Source organism: Octopus sinensis, linkage group LG19, assembly GCF_006345805.1.
Source record: "Octopus sinensis linkage group LG19, ASM634580v1, whole genome shotgun sequence".
Taxonomy (NCBI): Eukaryota; Metazoa; Mollusca; class Cephalopoda; order Octopoda; family Octopodidae; genus Octopus; species Octopus sinensis.
In genome coordinates, this window is record NC_043015.1 from 31,996,094 (window position 1) to 32,020,773 (window position 24,680).

The following is a 24,680-nucleotide window of genomic DNA, read 5'->3' on the forward strand; positions in this document are numbered from 1 at the left end:
AGACAGACTAAATGGCCGCTAAGCATTTTGTCTGGTGTGCTACTACAACGATAACGGTAATCTCTAATAAAGGCAAAAGGCCTGGAATTTGGGGGGAGGGGGGACTAGTCTGTTACAGTCGGCATGAAAGGCAAAGTCAACCTCAGCAGAATTTGAACTCGGAACTTAGCGGCAGGCGAAATACCACTGAGCATTTCGTCCAACGTGCTAACAATTCTGTCAGCTTGCCACCTGAAACAATAATAATAATAAGTAACCATCTTTTTAATTTTGGTACAAGGCCGGGAATTTTTGTAGAGCTGGGGCTATTTGATACCATTGACCCTGAAGGGATGAAAGGCAAAGTTGACCTTGGCAAAATTTGAACTCAATACATAAAGAACCAAAAGAAATGCAACTAAGCATTTTGTCCAATGCCCTAACAATTCTGCCAGCTTCTGTCATCGTCATTGTTTAACGTCCTCCTGCCTTAATAATAATCCTTTCTTCTAAAGGTACAAGGCCTGAAATTTCAAGGTAGGGGACTAGTTGATTACACTGACCCTGGAAGAATGAAAGGCAAAGTCGACCTCGGCGGAATTTGAACTCAGAACGTAACGGCAGGCAAAATACCTATTTCTTTACTACCCACAAGGGGCTAAACACAGAGAGGACAAATGGATTAAGTCGATTATATCAACCCCAGTGCGTAACTGGTACTTATTTAATCAACCCCGAAAGGATGAAAGGCAAAATCGACCTCAGTGGAATTTGAACTCAGAACGTAGCAGCAGGCGAAATACCCCTAAGCATTTTGTCCAGAGTGCTAAAGGTCCTACCTGCTTACTGCTTTAAATAATAATATTCTTAATGGTTTCAAATTTGCCACAAGGGCAGCAATTTTGAGGAAGGAGATGAATCGATTACATCAACCCCAGCGTTCAGCTGGTACTTTTTTCATCGACCCCGAGCAGATGAAAGGCAAAGTCGACCATGGCAGAATTTGAACTCAGAACGTAGCGATGGGTGAAATACCATAAAGCATTTTCTCCGGCATGCTAACAATTCTGCCAGTTTGCCACTTGGATGAAAGGCAAAGTCAACCTCAGTGGAATTTAAAACTCAGAACTTATGAAGATGATGATAATAATAATAATAAACAAACACACAATTATGATGGAGATTTTTATAAATCAGAGCAAAGTTGCAGAGAAACAAATATAGTCCTGGCAATTGTGTGCGAATTGAACCTGTTAACGTGTGAGTGGGGCATGAAAAAAAAAGGTAAGTGTAAATAAAACATTTTGATCAAATCAATGTGTGTGCATATGTATATATATATACACGCACCCACCACATACAACCATATATTTATATACATACATATCATTCATGCACACAGACATATATATATATATATATATCAATAGGTATACATATACAAGCATACATACATCCTCTTAGGTTTTATGTCCAATTTCCAAAAGTTTCATGGGTTAGATGGCATTTTCTGAGGCAGATATATCATAGCCAAATGCCCTGTCTATAGTTAACCGGTCCCTGTTTCCAAATAAGCTAATATTTCTCCATGGCTGGACATGTTATCATAGAAGATCGAATGATGGTGCTTATTCACCACCATTACACTACGCCAAACGAAAGAGATGTGAATGAACACACACATATATGTGAGCTTTGTTCAGTGTCTCTACCAAATCTATTTGCAAGGATTTAGCCAGATTGGGGCTATAAGAGAAGACATTTGCCCCAAGGGTCATACAATGAGAATGAATCCAAAACGTCTTGAAAACAAACTTCTTACAACACAACTGTGCCATCACCTACATTTACAGAATCCGCCCCCCCAAAAATGTAAACACACTTTAGGAAAGGAAAAAAAAATCTGCATAAATATTTTTTATTCAGTGTTATCACAATTTGATAAAACACCAAAAGCAGTATCTATATTTATAAGTTTTCTTTTCCTGAAGTGTGTATGCGTTTTTTGGGTGGACTCTGTATCTATGAGTGTATGTGTGTGCATCTGGACATAAAATTGTTTTTCATGGCACTGTAGAGCTATCTACTAAGAGCTTTTGGCTGACTAAAAAGCATTGAGTGGATTTGGTAGCTGAAACCTGATAGAAGCCCATTCGTGTGTGTCTGTCTTCACTCGGCTACAAGGGGGTGATGTTGCTGTTGTTTCTCTTGTAAACAAGACATCTACAGATTTTGCACTTTTGAAGACATGGCATAAGATGTCCCTTACTTGGAAAAACCTAAGAGTCGGTGACAGGAAGGGCATCCGGCTGTAAAACAAAACCTCAACAATATATCTGTGTAACCCATAAAAGCATGGAAAACCAGATGTATGTGTATGTACACACACATATATATATATACATACATACATCTCACATACACATGCATACACACTTATACCAGTGTCCAGTATATCAATTTAGAATTAGAAAATACCGATATATTGAAAGACTGGTATAACTGCCATATAGATATATTTAATTATGGTGGAGTTCTTGAAGGATCAAATAATTTCTTTATATAGAAAAGAAAACTACACACATACATATACATATATATATGTATAATTTTTTTTCTTTGGAGGGGAGAAGTAAGGGAGGTAAGGAAATAAACTCCTCAATAATATATAGCTGATATTTTATTTTATTGACCCTGGAAGAATGAAAGGCAAAATTGAGATCAAAGGGATTTGAAACTCAGAAGGTAATGGAACTTCTTGTTCGACGCTCAACTAATTCTGCATATCCAACAAAGGAGAAATAATAGTGAAAAAAAAAGAAGCAAAACTTCAGGGTAAAAAAAAAACCAAAAAAACCGACAATTGCCAATTTTCCAAATATATATATTATATATACACACTCATGTATTAAATTCTATTTTTCCTGCTTGATCTTCTAAACCTATGTATGTGTGTACAGGTACAAAAGCCCTATATTTTAGGTGTCAGAGTGGCTGTGGTGAGACCCATGACTTTCGTGGCTACACCCAACAAGAATATTTATCAGTGTCTGCAGAAAGTGAAATTGCTCCGACCGAGCAGACATTACCCATGTCATAACAGCGGTTTCTTATACTGTTGCTGTACCTAGCAATGTGAAAGAACCTGGCCTCCTGCCAGACAATATAAACTGTCTTTGCTACTCCTGCTTAGTCAGGGTCATGTAGTTTTTCAGCTGCTAATAAGAGAAGCCGATGCAGAATGGTTACATTCAAGTAACAAGTCTTTTAAACATGAGGATTATTTTAAATATTGTCTCTTCTTGTCTTCCAAATCTATTTAAGGGTTACTACACAACTCACAATAATAACAGTTTCTAAGATGCAAGGCCATATAAAATGCAGGGAGGGCCAGTTCATTAAATCAACCTCAGGTCTTCGACTGTTACTTTATTTTATTGACCCTGGAAGAATGAAAAGCAAACCTCAACCATAGCAGGATTTGAACTTAGAACCTAAAGAGCCAAAACTAAACACCACAGGGCATCTTGTTTGACACTAATTATTCTGCTCCCTTAATAATTTCTATAATAGGCGTAAGGCCTAGAATTTGTGGGGAGGGGTATAGGTTGATTACATCGACCCCAGTGCTTGACTGGTACTTATTTTATCGACCCTGAAAGGATGAAGGGGCAAAGTCAACCCTGGCAGAATTTGAACTCAGAACGTAAAGATGGGCAAAAAAATGTCGCTAAACATTTTGCCCAGCGTGCTAACGATTCTGCCAGCTCATCGCCCTCTGCTCTCCTAATAATTTCCACCATAGGCACATAATTGGGAGGGGGGGAGGTAGGGAGAGCAACCAAATAAAAATCGAACCTTAGTATTTGACTGCTATTTCATTACAGACCCCCACCACACCCCAGAGGATGAAAGGCAAATGTTGGCTGAGGCAGGATTTGAACAGAATCAAGTGGTACTTGAGATGCTATAGATTCTGTCAACCATTATTCTAATAATAATAATAATGTTTCTTATTTAGACACAAGGCCAGCAATTTTGAAGGGGGGAGGAGGCTTAGTCAATTACAGTTATCTTAGTACTTGACTGGTTACCTTATTTCATTGATCCTGAAAGAATAAAAGGCAATGTTGACTTTGGAGGGATTTGAACTCAGAACATAAAGAGCCACAATAAATACAAGGCATTTTTTCTACACTACTGATTCTGCCAAATGCACCATTGTCGATAATAAGGTTTCTAATATATATAGGCACAAGTCTAGGTATTTGGGAAGGGATTAGTCAATTACATCAACCCCAGTACATGACTGGTACTTTATTTTATAGACCCTGAAAGGATGAAAGGCAAAGTCGACCTTTGCAGGATTTGAACTCAGAACGTAAAAGTGCGGACAAATACTGCAAAGCATTTTCCCCCCCACTCTCTACTGAGTCAGCCCATCCACTGCCGTTGATAATAATAATAATGTAGCATGAGTCCTTAATTTGTGGAGAGACAGGTGTATATAACTGAACCTATCTCAAATCTAACAACCACAACAACTTTACAGACTCCGTGACGCTAACATTTGTAGGGGCTGAGAGGAAACTCGAATGGATCGACTCACAATACGGATAAAACTAAATTAAGGCATTCATAATAATAATAATTTCTTGCAAAGATTTGAGGCCTCAGATTCATGGAGGAGGCTGTTAAATTCACATCTCTTTTTGTGAGTAGTTTCCTGTTGCTAAATAAGATGGTCACTAACTAATAATGTCTAACAGTGATAAGGTCACAAATGCAGAAAAAATGGCTACAACTCACCGAAATAATTTCAAGTGCTTTACTTGAAGTTAATGACCCTGGTTGGATTTGAACTCAGAATGTGACTAACTACCACTAAGTGTATTTGTCTGGTGAACTACCATCAGTTATTTGTAGTAGTCAAGGGAAGATGGGCACCTGCATGGCTTCCAGTTGAAAAACTATGTCATGCGAGGACTTTTAACATCTGAAATATAACCTAGACAACAGCTGTGGCTTGCTATGTACACCAAGTAAATGGGTTTCATTAACAAAGTTCAGTGCGGCAACACAATTAATACTCATTTGTACATGCTTACTCCTAAGGAAAATCCTGGTATGAAGTGACACATGCTAGTTGTGTTATTTTTAAGAAAAAAAAAACTGGTTTATAGTCTTAGCCAGCACAACAAATGGGAACACTTGTGGGAATAGATTAAAAATAAGAAATGGCAGAATTTGAAGATCAGAAAATACTGGTTTAATAATTATCTCTTAAAATCTATACAGCTCAAAATATTGTCTTTTAGAGAATATATATATACAGAACTAGTGCCAAATGTTTAAAATATTGCCTTTTAGAAGGAAAAAAACCCAAAAAACTGCTTAGTGTCAAATGTTAAAATAATCTGGCTTTTAAAGAATAAATACACACACCTTAACACCAACGTTAAAATGCTTTGTATTCTAAAGAATCTATATACATCTAGGTGTTGAACTTAAAAAAAAAACCAAATGACCCAGATGGTTGGTTGATCAAATCAATTTTTGGAGTGTACTGTATGCCCCCACCCACCCCAGGAGGAAAGGGAACAGCAGATTTAGTTAAAAAGATAAATAAAGCAGTGACTTTAAGGCAGCACACAGTAAAACTGAACTAACCACTATTGATATTGAATTGTTTGTCCTGGTGCGTCAGTCAATGCAAGATGCTGCTTCTACTGGAACCAGTATAACTGTTGCCTAATGTGATAAGTTAATGCGGCTGCTGAATTCAGTGCAGTTAATAATTGTTGCCAATATAACAGTTGCAATCGGCTGCTGCTGCTGCACTTGTGTGCAACAAATTGCATGTTGAAAGCAGTTCTAACCTTGGCCGAAAGAGGAAAGCCGTTTTAAGGCTGAGGACACTGCAAACCAGCTTTCATTCGGCCTGTGTTGTCTTCTGCTTCCGCAAACTAATAGAGAGCAAGCAGGGAGAGAAGGGTTGACAGGAGCAGGACAGGTGAGATGAGCAGCAAACAGCTCAAATGATTTAAATTAATTAAAATCCAAGGTAGTTCTTCTCTTAAGATTTATCTCCACTTGAAAAAGGTCCAAGAAAAAAATATATATATATATAAACTCTTATAATTGGAAGCTAAATAGTTTTGTATCTTTTTTTTTTTTGTTTTGTTTTTTTATCTCCAAACGATTGAAATGTCTTTTAAGCTAAATTAACAGTCTCTTCATTTATAAAGTGACCACATAAAAACAAGGTTTTCTGGCCAAAATGTATTCTTGTGCAAAAATACATTTACAATTTTGTTATGTGTTTATACACACACACACAGCTTTAGCCAGCCACTCACACTCACTCACTCACTCATTAGTCTCTTGCACTCACTCACTCCTCACCAATAAGTTGGACACTGTTTTACTTTACAACAGGCTGGACAATACTGGAATAGACCACCACCACCACCTCCACCTCTTTTCCCAACCACTTTTCACATTTATTAGATTTATTATAATCTAGGTTAGCTTGAGATCCAATAATTGCTGCGATTCATCATCCTTTAATCTGCCAGCAATACAAACAAACTGCAAAATCAGCTTCATACCTCTCAAAGCTGCTGGTTGATAGTTTTTTTTTATTTGGGGGATTGGTTGGATTTTGGGGTGTGTTTTTTTTTTAGGTGCTTTTGTTATATTTAATGCTTAATTTTTCTTTTCTGTTTTTTTTTTTTGGTTGTTTTGTCCTGCATGTCATCATCTCCAGCCTCCAAGCCACCTCCTGCAAGCAGTGTGTCCCTTGCTTACTGTTAAGATGCTTCTACAGCTTTCAGTTCTTTAATTTGCTTTATCAAATAAGCTTTCTCGTCATTGAACTGTTCGTCTTCAGAACGGTCTGTGTGAAACTTGGTGAGGAAGTCAACTAGCTTCTCCTTATTCCTGAGTAAAATGTCAAGAATGGCTTTTGGCTTGTTGGGGTTAGCAACAAATACCTGTTCGAGAGAGAGAAAGAGAGAGATCGAATATTACCGACACACAATTATGGAGACAAGAAAAAGGACTGATAAAAATGATTAAAATAATTCATGAGCTAATATAAACAAGATAAACCTTATTTAATCTTTTTTCGAAATCAAACCAAATTGGACGACTGGCACCCATGCCAACCTCCCGTCATTGGACACTAAACTCTGCTTGCGAAAACCTGCTGGGGCAAGTGAAATTGAACCAAATTCGACGACTGGCACATGTGTCAGTGGAGCGCTAACAGCTCCATTCGAGCAGGATCACTGCCAGAGCAGTTGTTTGGCTTCTGTGCTGGTGGCACGTAAAAGCACCCACTACACTCTCGGAGTGGTTGGCATTAGGAAGGTCATCCAGCTGTAGAAACTCTGCCAGATCATGATTGAAGCCTGGTGCAGCCATCTGGTTTGCCAGTCCTCAGTGAAATCGACCAAACAATGCTAGCATGGAAAGCGGACGTTAAATGATGATATCAAACCACTTGAGATAACCCCAGACTCTTATGATACAAATTTCCTGTTTCAAAGAATCTAAATTGGTGGTTCTCAACTGGGATCAATATAAGATTTTTGCAGGGTCCATGCAAGTAAAATATTAAATTGAGGATGCATAGAAATATATTACGGGTCCATGAAAAGATTTTGCTCCCTTCTTGGGACACAAAACTCTACTTGTGAAGACCTGTTGAGGCAAGTGAGGATCAGAATCGAAATTGATCAATGGAAATTGTAGATGTGTTACCAGTGCCGGTGGCATGTAAGAGAACCATCCGTTCGTGACCGTTGCCAGCGCTGCCCCGACTGGCCTCGTGCCGGTGGCACGTAAAAAGCACCATCCGTTCGTGTCCGTTGCAAGCCTCGCCTGGCCCCCGTGCCGGTGGCACATAAAAAGCACCATCCGTTCGTGGCCGTTTGCCAGCTCCGTCTGGCACGTAAAAAGCACCCACTACACTCGCGGAGTGGTTGGCGTTAGGAAAGGCATCCAGCCGTAGAAACACTGCCAGATCAGACTGGAGCCTGGTGCAACCCATGCCAGCATGGAAAGCGGACGCTGAATGATGATGATGATAATGATGATGTAGTTATTGCAAGAAACAGCTGGGTTTCTTTCTCAAACGTTTTACTCAGTTCAATCAACACAAGTTGTGTTGGAGAAAAAAAAAAAAAAGTCTCAATAAGGTTGAGAACCACTGATCTTAATAAACTGGCGCTCTGCCGATTATAACAACGAAGGTTCCAGTTGATCCAATCAACGGAACAGCCTGCTCATGAAATTAATCTGCAGGTGGCTGAGCACTCCACAGACACTCGTAACCTTAATGTAGTTCTCGGAGATTCAGCATGACACAGAACGTGACAAGGCTGACCCTTTCAGTATGACAGGTACTTCTCATTTTTGCCAGCTGAGTGAACTGGAGTGAAGTGAAATAATGTGTCTTGTTCAAGGACAAAATGTGCCGCTGGTTTTCCAACTCACAACCTTATACAATCATGAACCATTAATACTCTAACCACTAAGCCATGCACTTTCTTCATAAAACATTCCATCAAAATTTTACGTTAATTTATGTTAATTCATGTTTGAAATACCAACTTAACAATTACAAAGTTATTTTACTAAATTCTTAATTTTTTTCAAAATAAATTGAAACCAGGTGGTGCATTTCAAGAGAAATAAGGTTTAAAAAAAAGGGGTTAAATTAAAACTCAACTGAAGCCCATTATTTGTAGACATGACTTGTTACAAGGGTGGAAGGGGGGAAGAGACTGGTTCATGTCAAGAAGCTTAGATTATTCAAAAGAGAGTTGAGAAGACAAATTTTTAAGGACAACCAAGCATGAACAGTAAGTCTTAGATGACTTACTGTTTATAGTGGCCCTCCCAAACAGGGTCAACAACAGCGAGCATTTAGTTTAACCCTTTTGTTACTATATTTATTTTGAGATGCTCTGTGTTTCTTTCAATTACTTTAAATACAACAAAGAATTTAGTAAAATAGCTTGGTTACCATTAAACTAGTGTTAGGAACATAAATTGTAACAAAGGTTTGGTGGTAAATTTTAATTCAAAACTTATAAAAACAAGACATTTGTACTCAGAGCCAGACCCGGTTTCAGCCGGATTGGTAATGAAAGGGTTAAGAAGTGTTTGAGTAAAGAGAGAAACTTACTTTGAAAACATGGAAAGCTTCAAACTGGATGTTACGGCTTTTCTCTCGCAGCATGTTCATCATGAGTTTTAGATTGTCAGGGTTTGTGATGTAGCGAGTCATTATGGTGAAATTGTGTCGGTCCAACAGCAATTCACCCAGCAACTGGAAACGTTAAAGAGAAGTTTTAGTCAGAACACAACACAACACCAACACACAAACGACGGACTTTCATACTTGAGGTATCGGTCAATTTGAGGCAATAGTAGTAGACATAAAACGTTACAGTGGAAACTGAAGTCAGGACCAAGTGGTAGCAAAGCAAAAATTAAATAATCCTTTTTCAAACCAACACGAAATAATTAATCCTTTTGAGATCAACCCACCCACAACTGCCTTGCTTTTAGGATACAAATTTTCTATATAAAGTGATCTAAATGACAGTTTCCCATAAAAATTCCAAGGCGCAGTCTACTGGCTCCCCAGGCCCCAGTTGAACCATCCAACCCATGCTAGCATGGAAAACGGACATTAAATGATGATGTTCCATTTACCAGCTTAGTAATGACCAAGATAATTTAGGAAATTTTTTTTATTTTCAAAATTAACTGCAATAAAACGGGAGCAGTTCATTCAACAAAAGGGGCCAAGAGGCACAATGTAAAATTGGTTAGAAATTATCTGAGGACATGGATGTAAAACACTCTGAAAGCAGATGTACAAGGTTTCTAATCCACTGAAGGCATTTGTTGGAAAGTGAAACCTGTTATGTTTATTTTAAGTGTTCAACATCTTGATAATTTCAAAGTCCTTCCTTCTTGTTTAGGCCCAGGTCAGCCTTGATCCAGCAGACCTCTCATCAAAAATATTCCAACCACGACCCTCTTATTTCTTTGTTTATTTTTTGCTTTCAAATATAATAATGTCTCAAACTATATTGTTCAATGTATCCTTTACATTCTATTATTAAAGAAAAGGGCACATTATGACATTATGATTTGAAGGACATACTGACTACTATTTCTAACAGGTCAACTGGCCATGTAGAGGCTTCCAGTACAAGCAGATACACAGCTTTCCTTGCTGGACCATCTTACCACATGGTACGTACTGACAGCAAGATGGAATGAGTCATGAAAGCCAAATGGTTTGACTAAAACCACAGAAACGCCATTGTAATGTGAACCCCTGACTTCAGTTTGTAGGGCCCTTAGTTGGCTCAGTCAATCACTGTTCAGTTTGTAGGGCCCTTAGTTGGCTCAGTTGGTTACTACCTGAAACCGTTTTTGTAAGACTGATACAAATATTTGTTCTCTGACACGATCTAGCAATAAAATTACTTACTTTCAATGCCTGCCTTCTTGTAACATAGTTCTCAGAATTTAGGAGCCTTTGGTAAGTTTCAAAGACTTTATCATAATTATTTTCCAAAAACTCAGCACTAAGCATCTTATGTTTCGTTAACAATTCCTGAAAGAAGAAAAAAAAAAGAAAAATCAAGATCATTAGGATTACTTTTCAAATCATTTTGTAACAAAGTCATAAATTTTGGATTCTCTTCCGTAAGAAATTTCATCAAGAAACCTCAACTATTGTAGAGTAAAATGATAATTTACCATTAGTTAATCTTGGTTTGAAGATAAATTATATTTAAGCGAAATAGACAAATATATTCCAGCTTTGACTATATCCGGAAAGAACACACTGTTTAAATGTGTGATGAATTGTAAATAAGATCGTATATTTCTAATCATTAACTTCATCTTTACTTACAGACATTTAAAAAAAAATCTCCAATACATTTAGATCAACAATATATACATAGTACTGTGGAAGCACTCCGTCGGTTACGACAACGAGGGTTCCGGTTGATCCGAATCAACGGAACAGCCTGCTCGTGAAATTAACGTGTAAGTGGCTGAGCACTCCACAGACACGTGTACCCTTAACGTAGTTCTCGGGGATATTCAGCATGACAGAGAGTGACAAGGCCGGCCCTTTGAAATACAGGTACAACAGAAACAGGAAGAAAGAGTGAGAGAAAGTTGTGGTGAAAGAGTACAGCAGGGATCACCACCATCCCCTGCCGGAGCCACGTGGAGCTGTAGGTGTTTTCGCTCAATAAACACTCACAATGCCCGGTCTGGGAATTGAAACCGCGAGTCCGCTGCCCTAACCACTGGGCCATTGCGCCTCCACATAGTACTAGATTAGATTGAAACTAGCAACATTTATATATTGTTTCTTTGTTTTAAATTTATGACAATTTCATTCCTTGGTAATTTGTAATTTCTTTTCTCATACCATATATTTCAGCCATTAAGGGCTTCTCCTCTCAATAAAGCTTTCCACGTCAATGCTTTATCTTACTGAACTCATGTAGAGTTAGAAATGTGAAGATCAGTTATTTATATAGAAATGAACCAAATTGATATAACCTGTTTCTTAATATTTCTCACAGAAAGTAGAAAGTTGCAGCATTAAACAGATTAACAAGAGAAAACATGGGGAATACCTTGAAAGTGGAGAAGGCATCTGAAGCAATATCAAATGTGGACATTTCAACATAGTGGAAAAATTTATAGAATTCATCTGAATAAAGCATTATCTTGGCAAGAGGTTCATAGCGGCAGCATTCTCTCAGCATCATACCACAGTTCAGAGCAATTTCTTGCTGGTCATAGCTGCAAAATAAGAGTTGGATTAACTGTTGTATAAACAATATTGAAATAAACATTTCTTTCATGGACATGACACTTTGAGGTTTACAGTCAGAAGAAACAAAAGAGAACCGAAGTCTCTAAGTCCTTTTCAAACTTATTAAAAATGTAATTGAAGAAGTCATTTAATCATAAATTAGTACTAATCCAGCAAGTCCTATGACAAAAGATGTTCTAGCTGTAGCCGACTGGTCTCTTATTTAAATAGTGTGTCTACAACTATAATAGGTGGAATTATGGTTTAACCCCTTACCTAACAATTATTTTGAAAATAAATGTATTTTTTCAGACATATTTTTTAATTGTTTTAATTCAGACAGATTTTGTCGAGTCTATCTTTTGACGAGTTAACTTGCCAGAGATAGAAAAAAACGATTTCGGTCAAAACGCATATATTCGTTTCTGCCGGGTAAGGGGTTAAACATGCCACGTAACTTACTTTTATGGATACTTTTCACTAAATGATAATACTATGTACAACATAGATTTGTTGGTGAAGAGTGTGTCAACCTCAGTACATGACTGGTGCTTATTGTTCCAGGAGAGAATTCAAACTCAGGAGATAAGGATATAAAAGTACACGGAAGATATTTACAGACTGTCTTTAAACTACTTAAGTGCAGGCATGGCTTTGTGGTAAGTAACTTGCTTACCAACCACATGGTTCTGGGTTCAGTACCACTGCATGGCACCTTGGGCAAGTGTCTTCTACTATAGCCTCGGGCTAACCAAAGTCTTGTGAGTGGATTTCATAGATGGAAACTGAAAGAAGCCTGTCTTGTGTGTGTGTTTCTTTCTGTCTGTTCCACCACCATTGACAACTGGTGTTGGTGTGTTTACATCCCTGTTACAGTGGTTCAGCAATATAGACCAATAGAATAAGTTTAAGTCTTCAAAGAATGTAAGTCCTGGGGTTGATGTGTTCGACTAAAAACCCTTCAAGGTGGTGTCCCAGCATGGCCACAGTCCAATCATTGAAACAAGTAAAAGATACTTAATATAATAATAATTTCTAACATAGACACAGCATCCTACATTTGGGAGAAGGGGACAGTCAATTATACAGACTCTAATCCTTAACTGGTACTTTATCAACCTCAGTGAGGTTCGAATTCAGAGCAAAGAACTCTTGCCAGCCATCTTAAGGATTCTAATTAGAATAATGGTAAAGTTGAATAAGTTACCTACCCTTTAATCAGGTCAAATAGAATTTCTGGACGTGTACAAATATATTCAACTGTTGGTGATCTTGAACCAATCTGTCTCCGCAGGAGGTTGTTAAATATGGCAACAACATCTTTCCGACCCTGTCGATATAATCACAAGATGAAGTGAAGAATTACATGATGACAAAGAAAACGAAAGAGGAGATGAAGAGAGAGGAAAGTTTCTCGTTTGCTGCTCGTTTATTGTTGCTTTATTACTGTTAATATTTTATGTATCTGCATTCTTACTGTTATCTCTCACCGACACACACACCTAGCTTACACCACCACCATGCATGTATGTATGTGCATATACACACACACAGATGCGTACGCATAGGGACAAAGTGGAGAAAATATCACTTTATTAAAGATAAAAAACTTCTCAAATTGTTGCTCAAAGTTTCACGTACCTGATCATCAGACAGAAGTAAAACTTTAGAACACTTATAATGCATTATATTTTTCCAAAAGTTTATTTCTATCAGATGAACAGTTACGTGAAAGTCTGAGTAACAGTGTTTGTGAAGCATTTCAACCTTAATAGAACAGTGTGTATATATATTTGGTTGCCTTTAGTAGAGTCCACTCATACAAACATTCAGGCCATATTTTTGGCCTAAAGATAACTTTCTTCCTCTCAACAAATCACATAGACCCTCCCTCCCAACCCTTCTCTTTCTCGTGTGTGTGTGTGCATCTCAGACCCTCATTTCATTCCTAGATGGAAACGGGGCAATGTTGCAACATATGGTGCATCTGAGACATTCTTTTCAGACTTGACAAAGCTCATCCCTCTCTGGATGTGATAACAGCTGATTTCATAGAGGCAGAGAAGAAATGACCCAAGTACAGCACTGGTACTTTATTGACTCTGAAAGCATGTAAGCCATGTTAACCTCAATGATATTTGAATTCAGACTGCTGAGAAACCACAAGTCCAATGCCAGAGAATGACACGGCCCCTATAATCTGTAAACATAACCGGGTGGTTGAGAAGTTTGCTCTCCAGCCACAGGCTTTTAAATCCAGGACCACTTGAGCAAAACTGACTGAAGCCTTGTGAGTGGATCTGTGTGTGTGTGTGTTGCTGTTGCCTTGACATTGTATAATTGTGAACAAATAGGCGCAGGAGTGGCTGTGTGGTAAGTAGCTTGCTTACGAACCACATGGTTCCAGGTTCATTCCCACTGCGTGGCACCTTGGGTAAGTGTCTTCTACTATAGCCTCGGGCCGACCAAAGCCTTGTGAGTGGATTTGGTAGATGGAAACTGAAAGAAGCCCGTCGTATATGTATATGTGCGTGTTTGTGTGTCTATGTTTGTCCCCCCCAATATCGCTTGACAACCGATGCTGGTGTGTTTACGTCCCCGTAACTTAGCGGTTCGGCAAAAAGAGACCGATAAAATAAGTACTAGGCTTACAAAGAATAAGTCCTGGAGTCGATTTGATCGACTAAAGGCAGTGCTCCAGCATGGCCACAGTCACACGACTGAAACAAGTAAAAGAGAGTAAATAGTAAAATGTCACCATCATGCAAGTGTTGACCTCCATTTCCAATCTTCAAGGAAAACATGTCTGGCCATGAGGAAATATTACCTTGCTTGGAAACAGGTGAGGCTTGGTGACAGGAAAAGCAACTGACTTTTGAAAATCTGCCTCAATAAAATTCCGTCCGAACCCATGAGAGCATAGAAAAGTAGATGTCAAACCAATGACATATGTACAGCAGTGTAGTTAACAAGTTCACTTTGCAACCACATGATTTCCACACTGTACAGACCTTACAATCTTCTATCATAAGCTTGCAGACATTTGGGGCTTTTTTTCAGTTGGATGGCCTCCCTACCCAACTAACTACTTAGTTGTGAAATAAGGTTAAAGTTGGTGCCAGCTCAGCAACCAGAATGGTGTATATGAGTGAGCGAGAGAGAGAGAGTTGAAATCTGCAACTTTTATCAGAGAAAACTTATCCTTTCACATCTGTTGACCATCAATGTAACCAATATTTGATATTCAAGCATATCTATGGAACAATTTTTGGCATCATACAGGCACAAGCATGGCTGCACAGTAAGAAGTTAGCTTCCCAATCACATGGTCCCTGGTTCAGCCCTACTACATGGTACCTTTAACTGTAGCTTTGGACTTATGAGTGGATTTGGTAGACGGAGACTGAAAGAAGCTCATATATATGTCTGTGTGTGTGTCCCACCACTGCTTGTCAACTAGTGATGGTTTGTTTATATCCCTGTAAGTTAGCAGTTCAGCAGAAGGGCCCCAACAGAATAAGTACCAAGCTTAAATATGTACCGGGAGGTCAATTCAGTCAACTAAAAATTCTTCAAGGCAGCAGTGCCTCAGCATGGCTGTAGCCTATTGACTGAAACAAGATATACAGCAGTGTCTTATATAACACTGTACTGTCTCAGATGGCAAATACAGAAGACACTATACATACATATCCACAGATTACATAGAGGTTACACAGAGCAAGAGAATATAAAGTGCTGTTACTGTTCTGGCTCAATGTCAGCCCTGATTGAGCAATTCTGGTTTATCCAATGTATCTAATTTCTGAGATTGCTTTACCTGCTGTTTTTATCAGGTCAAAAGCTCATATTGTATGACAATCATTGTTATACAATCTGTGCACGCAGGCATAGCAGCAGTAAGAAAAAGCTAGTTTTCATGTTTTTAGGGGTTGAATAAATGAACGGACAGGCAACAGGATGTTAAAAGGCAGACAAAATGCTGTTGTTTTATGGAACGAGTGAAAACTGATAGGTTGGAGAAGACTTACCTCAAAATCGATTTTGTTGAGGTTCTTGATCAGAACTTGAAACATGTTGCCATTGTACATCTCTTGAGCCAGCTGAGCCACCACTTCTGTGTGGGGCTCCTGGTCTCCACTCCCATAAAGCATGTTGCGAATAATATTCAAGTTTTTCGATACTTCCTCAGAAGCCTGTAAAGTTATAGAAAGCAAAACAAAATAAAAATGACCAAGTCTTTTAGCTTTTGTGAAATTCGTTATATGAACATCTTTGTCCTTAAGAATAATAATTCAACAATTAAGGTAAATTATTTTTCAATATTTTCCTCTTAATGAAGCCAACGTTGATAAATAGTTAAGTTATATTAAGAAGTTCAGGAGAATAAATTAGGAAATACTACATAGTTTGAAATATTTTCATCAGAGTATAAATAAAGAAACTGCAAAGTTAACCTGCTTCATCTGCTAAGGAACATATTAGAGACAGAGAGAGAGCTAAAATAAAATTTGAAAACTGATACACAATTCTTAATCTTTTAGTATTTAAACTGACCATATCTGGCCCAAATATTCTAACTGTTTTATGTTCAAACTGACCAGATCCAATCTCTCAGACCTACCCTTTGATGTCAGTCTAAAAATAAACAATCACATCATTGAAATCTCAAAGCTATGAGATAATGTACAATTAATTGCAAATAATGTGAATAAATAAACACTACATTTGACCGAGTACTCTGAATGCTAATGGGTTAAATGTAGTTACAAGACTCAGTTTTCACAGCTTGTAGTCAGCAACATAAGAAAACTTTAATTAGTTTTAAACATGATTAGTGGAGTGCTGCAATATGCCCAGTCATAATTGGACTTCAACATTTATGCAACTGTGCTCCAACACATCCGCAATTATAGCTGGATTTAATTAAGTATGGAGTAGTGTTTCTAATATGTCCACAGTTTTAATTAACTTTAAATGTCTATGGTGTAGGGTTCAATATATCCAAAGTAAGAATCATTCAAACCAATGAGAGAAATATATTGCTTGCTTAAATTTCATCTGAAAAAATGTCTAATACTCTTTTTGAGACAGTACAAGTGTAAGAAGAGGGAAGTATTTAGTTGACTAAATCAGTTTTATTGATACTGGAAATATAATATCAAAGCAGGTAACTTTGTTGAATTCTAAATAAATGCAACTAAAAGCTGAAAAATATTGAGCCTGGTACTCCGTGTTTCTTCCAAATCCCCAGCCAAGGTGTTGGTGACGTTGAATAACCAGAAACAATGAAGAGTTGAAGATCCACACGAAATAACCACAAAAATATGAGTTCATGGCAGAAATGAACCTCATTCTCTTATGCAGAATTTCAAGTTGTTTTAGCTGTGCATTTGGTTGGGCAAATTTGTGAAAAGACAATGTACAAGTTCTGCCAGTTAAAACTAGAAGATATTAGAAGAGTCATTTAAATACTGACTATTAATTAGAAGGGAACTTCTTCCTAAAAGGGTTTCCTTTTAACTTTAGGGGACTAAACAAACAGTAAATAATCGTTATCCTTGAATTAATTTAGCCATACACTGAATAGAATTTCACTTTTTTTTTTACTAAAGAAAAATTAACATTTTGAAAACAATATATTTACCTTATCCGACTTCTTGTCACCCCTTCCGGGCTCTTTTGATAATGATAGCATAGCATCTCGCAGACTTTTAATTAATTCCTGTGGACTTTTGGGAGATTTTCCAAACAGTGGCATTATCTACCAAGAGGACTGGTGAAAATCTTATACTGGAATAAAAATAAAATATCAGGATGAGCTACAGCAGAAAAAAATCATTTTTAAAACTTCAGAAATGTCAATGTAACAGAATTTGAAACATGGGAATTTTAAGGCAAAACATGGAAGACTGACTAAAAGAATCTTAAATTTCTGTCAAATTGGTTCTACATTTGTCAATAGCTAAAAGAAATCCTATATTTAGAAAAAACTAGTTTTAAGTTTTGATTTCAAGAGTTTCACTAGAGACACGATTATTTTGAGTGGCTTCCTATGTGAAGCAGGTTAAATGACTAGAACACCTGAGTGGTACATGGATAATTTTACTAAAGAATTAGTCATGCAGCCTGGTACCGTTATAACTTTTTCAGTCACTTTGATGAAACTAGGAATATGCGATAAATCTGCCTGTGAATCAGTGAATATGATGAGTTGAAAACCGTAAAATTATTCATAGCATGACAAGATTTCTGGAAAGAGTTGGCTAATTAGAGAACCACAAACTAATAATATAAGATGTACAAATTCATGGAACCATAGCTAATGAGGAAGACTTCAACTGCTAGAAATCACACCTTACTACACTGAAAAGGGAGAAAGAGATATTGGACAATATAATGTAATCCTAAATACCCCTATAACAGATAGGATGGTTGGGCAAGGCTGGAATGCATTTGGTCTTAGGTTTGCACATTTAAGGTTGATATGGGACTACACAACAAGATTTCTGTTCAATGTCAAAGACAAAAACAGCCAACGTCAAGATGAAACAGTGAAAAGAAGAGAATAGCTGGACAAGTCTATTGATTCCAGTTACAAGGAGAGAAACCTCAACATCAGATGACAACAGCCACGCCAACAGCACCATCTTCCTCTTCTCTCCATTGTAAGACATGAGCTTGATGAGACATTAGGCTTTCCAATCCCCATGGCAATCTTACTGAGATTCTACAAACTCACTTTTTCATTAATTACTGCCAACACAAAACCTCACCCATTGCTGCCAATTCTAGACTCCACCTTATAAAACTGAACTAACTTTGACATAAAACACTAAATTTATCACTGAGCAATATTGTGACCACTGGTCAGCATAAAATAATCTACAGCACACCAGTATATACTCTGAGTTAAATACTCTATAGTACAGTAGTGTAACAAATTTTATATTGATGTACTACAGCTGATATAACAGGCATTATCATGTACTACAGTTGATACAACCAAACATGTAATATGAAATATCCCTCTAAATGACCAGACGGTCTTGGGTAGACTGCCTTTAATTCTGGATCTGCTTAATCTAGGTTGTTCTGAGGCAAAAGCAACAACTAATCAAAGCAATCACATTAGATGTAGGCCATCTTATTATTACTAGCAGGAAACAAGAAAGGTTATTTCTATATATTTGCTTTATTTATGTTCCAGATTCCAAGATATTTTCTGATGAGGAAAAAAACTTAAATCTGCTGTTGATTGTTCACAATTGGTGCCGTTCTAATATTAGCAATGATACAGTTTCCAGACTAAACCACCCAACATACTAATTCACTCATTAGTCAATAATACAACAGCTAATTTTTCACTCAACTTGTTTTCTCGTTTGGTATTTAGTCTGAGGAAAAGAGAAACTGTGTCTGCTGTATACTGCTTGGTTGTAAGGAAACACGTCAAAAGAGAAGGGAGTTCCAGCTCTGGAGACTAAGGACCAAGTGAGATATTTACTTAGTTATGGTAACATTATAACAAGAGATGGCACATTGAGTAGAGTTGAGCAGCAGATGTACAATAGTTAACTTAAAGGAACAGAAACTGTCATAATAGAAAAAGAAGAGACAACTAATGATGCAGTGTTTGTGCCATTTTGGTGAATGGAGCTTTATCTATCTGTTGGATGGTTTCCCAAGTGCTCACTCATGCTTATATATTATCAACATCACTTTGATGATATACAAAAGTAGGCGAGACTGAAGGCTTGAGAAGGGCTTGATGAGAATGGTTGAGAACTGATTGCTTATGTATATAAACCAATGTATAGTGAGGAAATGGTTCCTCTAGCCAACTGAAATGATCAAAATCTAGAATAAAGTTATGTAATATAATCTGCATATTTTTCTGGTCTGATTGCTATTATGCTCTGCAACCGATGTATCAGCATACTGATTGGTAAATGTCCTCAGATTTAGTTTGCAAGTTTTTTGCCTGCTGGGTTTCACCAAATTTCTATATTGCTCATTTGACATTCTGTGAACCAGGTTTTTTTTTCCCACATGCAGTGCTGATGATCGTATTAGCCTGGATGTCTTCACTCCCTATTTTCCATCCCTATATACACCCACACTCAGATACAAACACAAGCAAACAAGGAAGACTGCACATTGGCATACTTAAAAAAACACAAACAATACATTCAGATAATGCAATCCAAGATACACTACGTCCGAATAAAAGCTGATAATCATGAATGGAGAATTATTCCTCAGAGATCTCTGCTGAGCAGGAATGACCGGATGCTAAACAACAAGAAGTGCTACTTTGTGACTCCCACCACCTTGAGATATCATTATCATGTTTAAGGGTCACAGGTACCATATTCCTGGCAAATGACACCCACTAAGGCTCCCAGTTGATGTTGTGACACGTAAAGTAAAAACAGGAATTTTTTCCTGCTGAAATTTGAAGATTAATGAGTGAAAGGTGTCCATTGTATGAGAAGTGAAATAAATACAAATAGAAGAATGCCGTTTCTTTTGTCTTGTATTCCAAAAAGAATGAAGGTGGTACATGTTGGGCAGAGTTTATAGAAACCCTTCTGGTCACCAAACGAGATAACATTTCCCCATGACCTGACATGTTTGTGAAGCAGATTGGAAATGAATGAAACTCACAGACAAGAAACAGGCAATGTAAGACAAAGAAACACAAGCACACACACATATGACACACTTCTAAGATGTGAGATGAAGGAGTGAGAAAGGATCTTCAGACACTGGGCCTCACTGAGATGACAAGGGAGTGGGACTTGTGGTGATTTGCTGTACTTGAGAAAACATGTAAAACTAAGTAAAACAGCAGCCATCCACACATCCAAAGTGTGGTCTTTATGGCCATGCTGCCATGATCTCTCCCAGCTGAGCGGTCTTTGTCTTTCAGGTGCTGGTGCCATGTAAAAAGCAGCCAGTACACTCTGCAAAGTGGTTGGCATTATTAAGAAGGGCATCCAGCCATAGAAACGATGCCAAAACAGACAATTGGAGCCTGGGACAGCTCTCCAGCTTGTCAGCTCCTGTCAAACTCAAGACAGCATGGAAAACAGACATTAAACAATAATGATGACACCTTTTTTTTTCAGTTTCTGTCATCAAATCCACTGACAAGGCTTTGGTCAGCTCAGAGCTCTAGAAGACACTTGCCCAAAGTACTTCACCTTATGGATTACATTAGTGTTTGGTCCTCAACCAACCCTGACCAGTAGATCTCAAAGATATTTCATCAGTCACTATCTCTCTTTTTAGATAGCTGTGTGTGATTTGAGGGAGATTTGGTTGCTATTTCTTGTAGGTTGAGCAACCATCAATGCCTTCTCACTGATTCAGAAAGTTAGGTACAGGTGAACTGGTTGCAATTAGCTTCCATATATATATATATATATTCAATTTATTTTGAAAAAAGATACAATTTTATCAATTAACAAATACATAAATTTTTAGATGTCCATGTTATATTAATTAACTGAGTTCACACAGACATTCATTGAACGCTTTACAAATCAATCATCATTTAATGTCTGTTTTCCATGCAGGCATGGGTTGGACAGTTTGATGGAAGCTGACCAGCCTAAGATCTGTATAGGCCTCCAATTGTCTGTTTTGGCATGGTTTCTATGGCTGGATGCCCTTCCTAGAAACCAACCACTTTACAGAGCGTACTGGGTGCTTTTATGTGGCACCGGCACGGGTGTTTTATATGTGGCACCGACAGAGGTGCTTCATACAAGGCACCACCCAGGTGTATCTTATGTGGCACCAGTACAAGTGCTTCATACATGCATACAGAAACATTAATACCTATTTCTTTACTACCCACAAGGGGTTAAACACAGAGAGGACAAACAAGGACAGACATAGGTATTAAGTCAAATACATCGACCCCAGTGCGTAACTGGTACTTAATTTATCGACCCCGAAAAGATGAAAGGCAAAGTCGACCTCGGCGGAATTTGAACTCAGAATGTAACGGCAGCCGAAATACCGCTAAGCATTTCGCCCGACGTGCTAACGATTCTGCCAGCTCGCCGCCTTTAATATCATATAGATTCTAGCTACGGATGTCGTCTAAAACTTGATTTAGTCAACAATGTAAAATAAACAACTTTTATTTAGTGCCAGTGTAGTAGTGTGTGATCTACATACATGTTTCTGGCGTGGCCTGTGATCTACATTTAAAATTCATGTATTTACTTGATTTCCGGTTGGTTTGGTAAATAAACCAAAAAAGCTTTTATGATTTAAACACCTTTAGTCCTGAGCCCATTGAAAGAAGTCATAATGAAAGCAAAAGACTACAAGGCTGTCACAGTATTCAGGTTTCTAGTATGAAATAAAAATCAATAGAAATTTTTCTTTTTTTTTTAAATGATTAACTTACTCCTCTAATTATAATTGCAGATTTATAACAAAATTTTGAACGTAGATCACAAGCAAGTCTAGATTTAAGTTGCTGTAGATCACATACTACACCAGCACCCTTCATTCTATAATATAACATTATATTATACATACATACATACATACAAGCCTCGACTGGCTTCTGTGCTGGTGGCACATAAAAAGCACCATCTGAACGTGGCCGATGCCAGAGCCGCCTCAACTGGCTTCTGTGCTGGTGGCACATAAAAAGCACCATCTGAACGTGGCCGATGCCAGAGCCGCCTCAACTGGCTTCTGTGCCGGTGGCACATAAAAAGCACCACCCGAACGTGGCCGATGCCAGTGCTGCCTCGACTGGCTTCTGTGCCGGTGGCACATAAAAAGCACCATCTGAACATGGCTGATGCCAGCGCTGCCTCGACTGGCTTCTGTGCCAGTGGAACATAAAAAGCACCATCCGAACGTGGCCGATGCCAGCGCCACCTTGACTGGCTTCAGTGCTGGTGGCACGTTAAAAGCACCAACCGATCGTGGCCGATGCCAGACTCCCCTGGCAGCTGTGCCGGTGGCACGTAAAAAGCACCCACTACACTCGCGGAGTGGTTGGCATTAGGAAGGGCATCCAGCTGTAGAAACACTGCCAGATCAGACTGGAGCCTGGTGCAGCCTTCTGGCTTCCCAGACCCCCGGTCGAACCATCCAACCCGTGCTAGCGCGGAAAACGGACATTAAACGATGATGATGATATATATATATACACACACAAAAATAAGAGAATAGTAAAGGCATGCCAAATGGCAATGAGTAATGTTGACATACAAAATACAAATCATTCACAGCTTACACAGTAGGAAATTCAATTCCGATAGTGACAAGTGACAAATTCTCACATCTTTATCACTTTATGTACAGTTTTAGCCTTGGAAAATATTTTGTGATATCAAAAGTTAAATAACTAACTTAACCCTTTGCAACAAATAATAATAGCCAGTCTATGTAGAAAATTCCAACCTAATTTCACAGGTATGGCTGAGTGGTTAAGATGCTTTCTTTGCAACGATATGGTTAGGTTTGTTGCAATGTGTGTCACCTTAGGCAAGTTTCTTCTTCCATAACCCTCAGTTGACCTACGTCTTGTGAGTGAATCAAATTTATATCCCCGTAATTTGACTCTTTGGCAAAGAAGGCTGATAGAAAAAGTACTGGGGTCAATTTGATTGATTAAATCCTTATACGCAGTGCTCCAGCATGGCTACAGTCCAAAGACTGGAACAAGTAAAGGGAAAGACAGAAGATGAAATGGTTCTCTCTTTTTCAAAAGAGCAGATGCAGGACAGAATTTATATGAAAGATAGTAAAAGGGAACATCAAAGCACCCAATGAGGTAATCCCCTTTTGAAATTTCATACAGTCTCTGTTCAATCTGGGATTAATCTTCAAATTATTTCAGAAAATTGAATCAAATTTAATTGTAAAGATTACTTCCCAACCTAATCTTTAAAAGGACCTGCAGTGATGATGAAACAATTAGGCAACTAAAATTATCTTAAGATGAGATTTGAAATGGTTGAAATAGAGACAGAGTAATTACCCTCCCCAAGAACTTTGTGATCAAAATGTGGAAAGAATAATTGTATGATAGTCTGAAGCTGTAACAGTAATGCGTTGAGTTAGACCTGATTAAGGAAGCCTATGATCAAACTTGCTCCAGCCATCACTATATCTTTTTTCTTCGTCCAGGTATTGCATACCTAAGACTACATTACCCAATGTGCAGTGCAGTTTGAAGGAAATTTGGCTGTTATTTTTGCAGGTAGGGTGGCCACATAAAGGCTCCCTCATTAGAACGATAGTGTAATAATTTAGGTACACAAGAGAATAGACCTATCCATGGTTAAATCTCTAGAACTACATTATCTGATGGGCCCTTTTTTTTTCCTATTAAGACGGTAGGTTGTTATCCAAAGACCCGACTCCTAGCAGCTAGAAAATCTCTCCTACCACCTTTAATTGCTAAAGTCAATAGAACTGTTTCCATTGATGTTGGGTAATCCAGGTCAACCAAGATCGACAAACCTATAATCAAATGCACTCCACTAATGACCATCCCGTTTTTTTCTTTTTTCAGGCGCAGGTAAGATTATATTACCTAATGGACAGTGATTTGAGAGATTTGGTTGCTTTTTCTAACAGGTCGAGTTACCTCTCGGTGTTGCCTTGGCGCTGCTATCGGGCAGGGCGCCAGCTGTATGAATGTTAATTAGAATGCAGCCAAGCCAAATTAACTGAATAATTAAATATATAAAGACATAATAATAGCTTTATACCAGGAACCATTAGTGTACAAAACAATATGTATGAGAGGAAGCAGCAGGGGTGGTCTCTGAGTGCCACCACA

General features: G+C 38.1%; 1 protein-coding gene across 3 annotated transcripts in view; it reads right to left on the reverse strand.

Moving 5' to 3' along the window:
- Positions 1–1,987: 1,987 nt before the first annotated feature.
- Positions 1,988–24,680, reverse strand: part of LOC115222388 (protein Mo25) — a 54,901-nt gene continuing 32,208 nt past the window's right edge. For 2 of the 3 annotated variants that reach the window (XM_029792606.2, XM_029792605.2), the window contains exons 2-8: positions 17,499–17,644; positions 15,883–16,047; positions 13,063–13,181; positions 11,670–11,838; positions 10,499–10,624; positions 9,176–9,319; positions 1,988–6,974 (exon numbers count right to left, since the gene is read on the reverse strand). In XM_029792606.2, the coding sequence (XP_029648466.1) occupies positions 6,792–6,974; positions 9,176–9,319; positions 10,499–10,624; positions 11,670–11,838; positions 13,063–13,181; positions 15,883–16,047; positions 17,499–17,612 (1,020 nt within the window). In that variant the 5' untranslated portion in view covers positions 17,613–17,644 and the 3' untranslated portion in view covers positions 1,988–6,791. Of the gene's footprint in view, positions 6,975–8,902; positions 8,920–9,144; positions 9,320–10,498; positions 10,625–11,669; positions 11,839–13,062; positions 13,182–15,882; positions 16,048–17,498; positions 17,645–24,680 lie in introns of those variants that run through there. The other variant, XM_036511249.1, reaches the window with a different exon arrangement.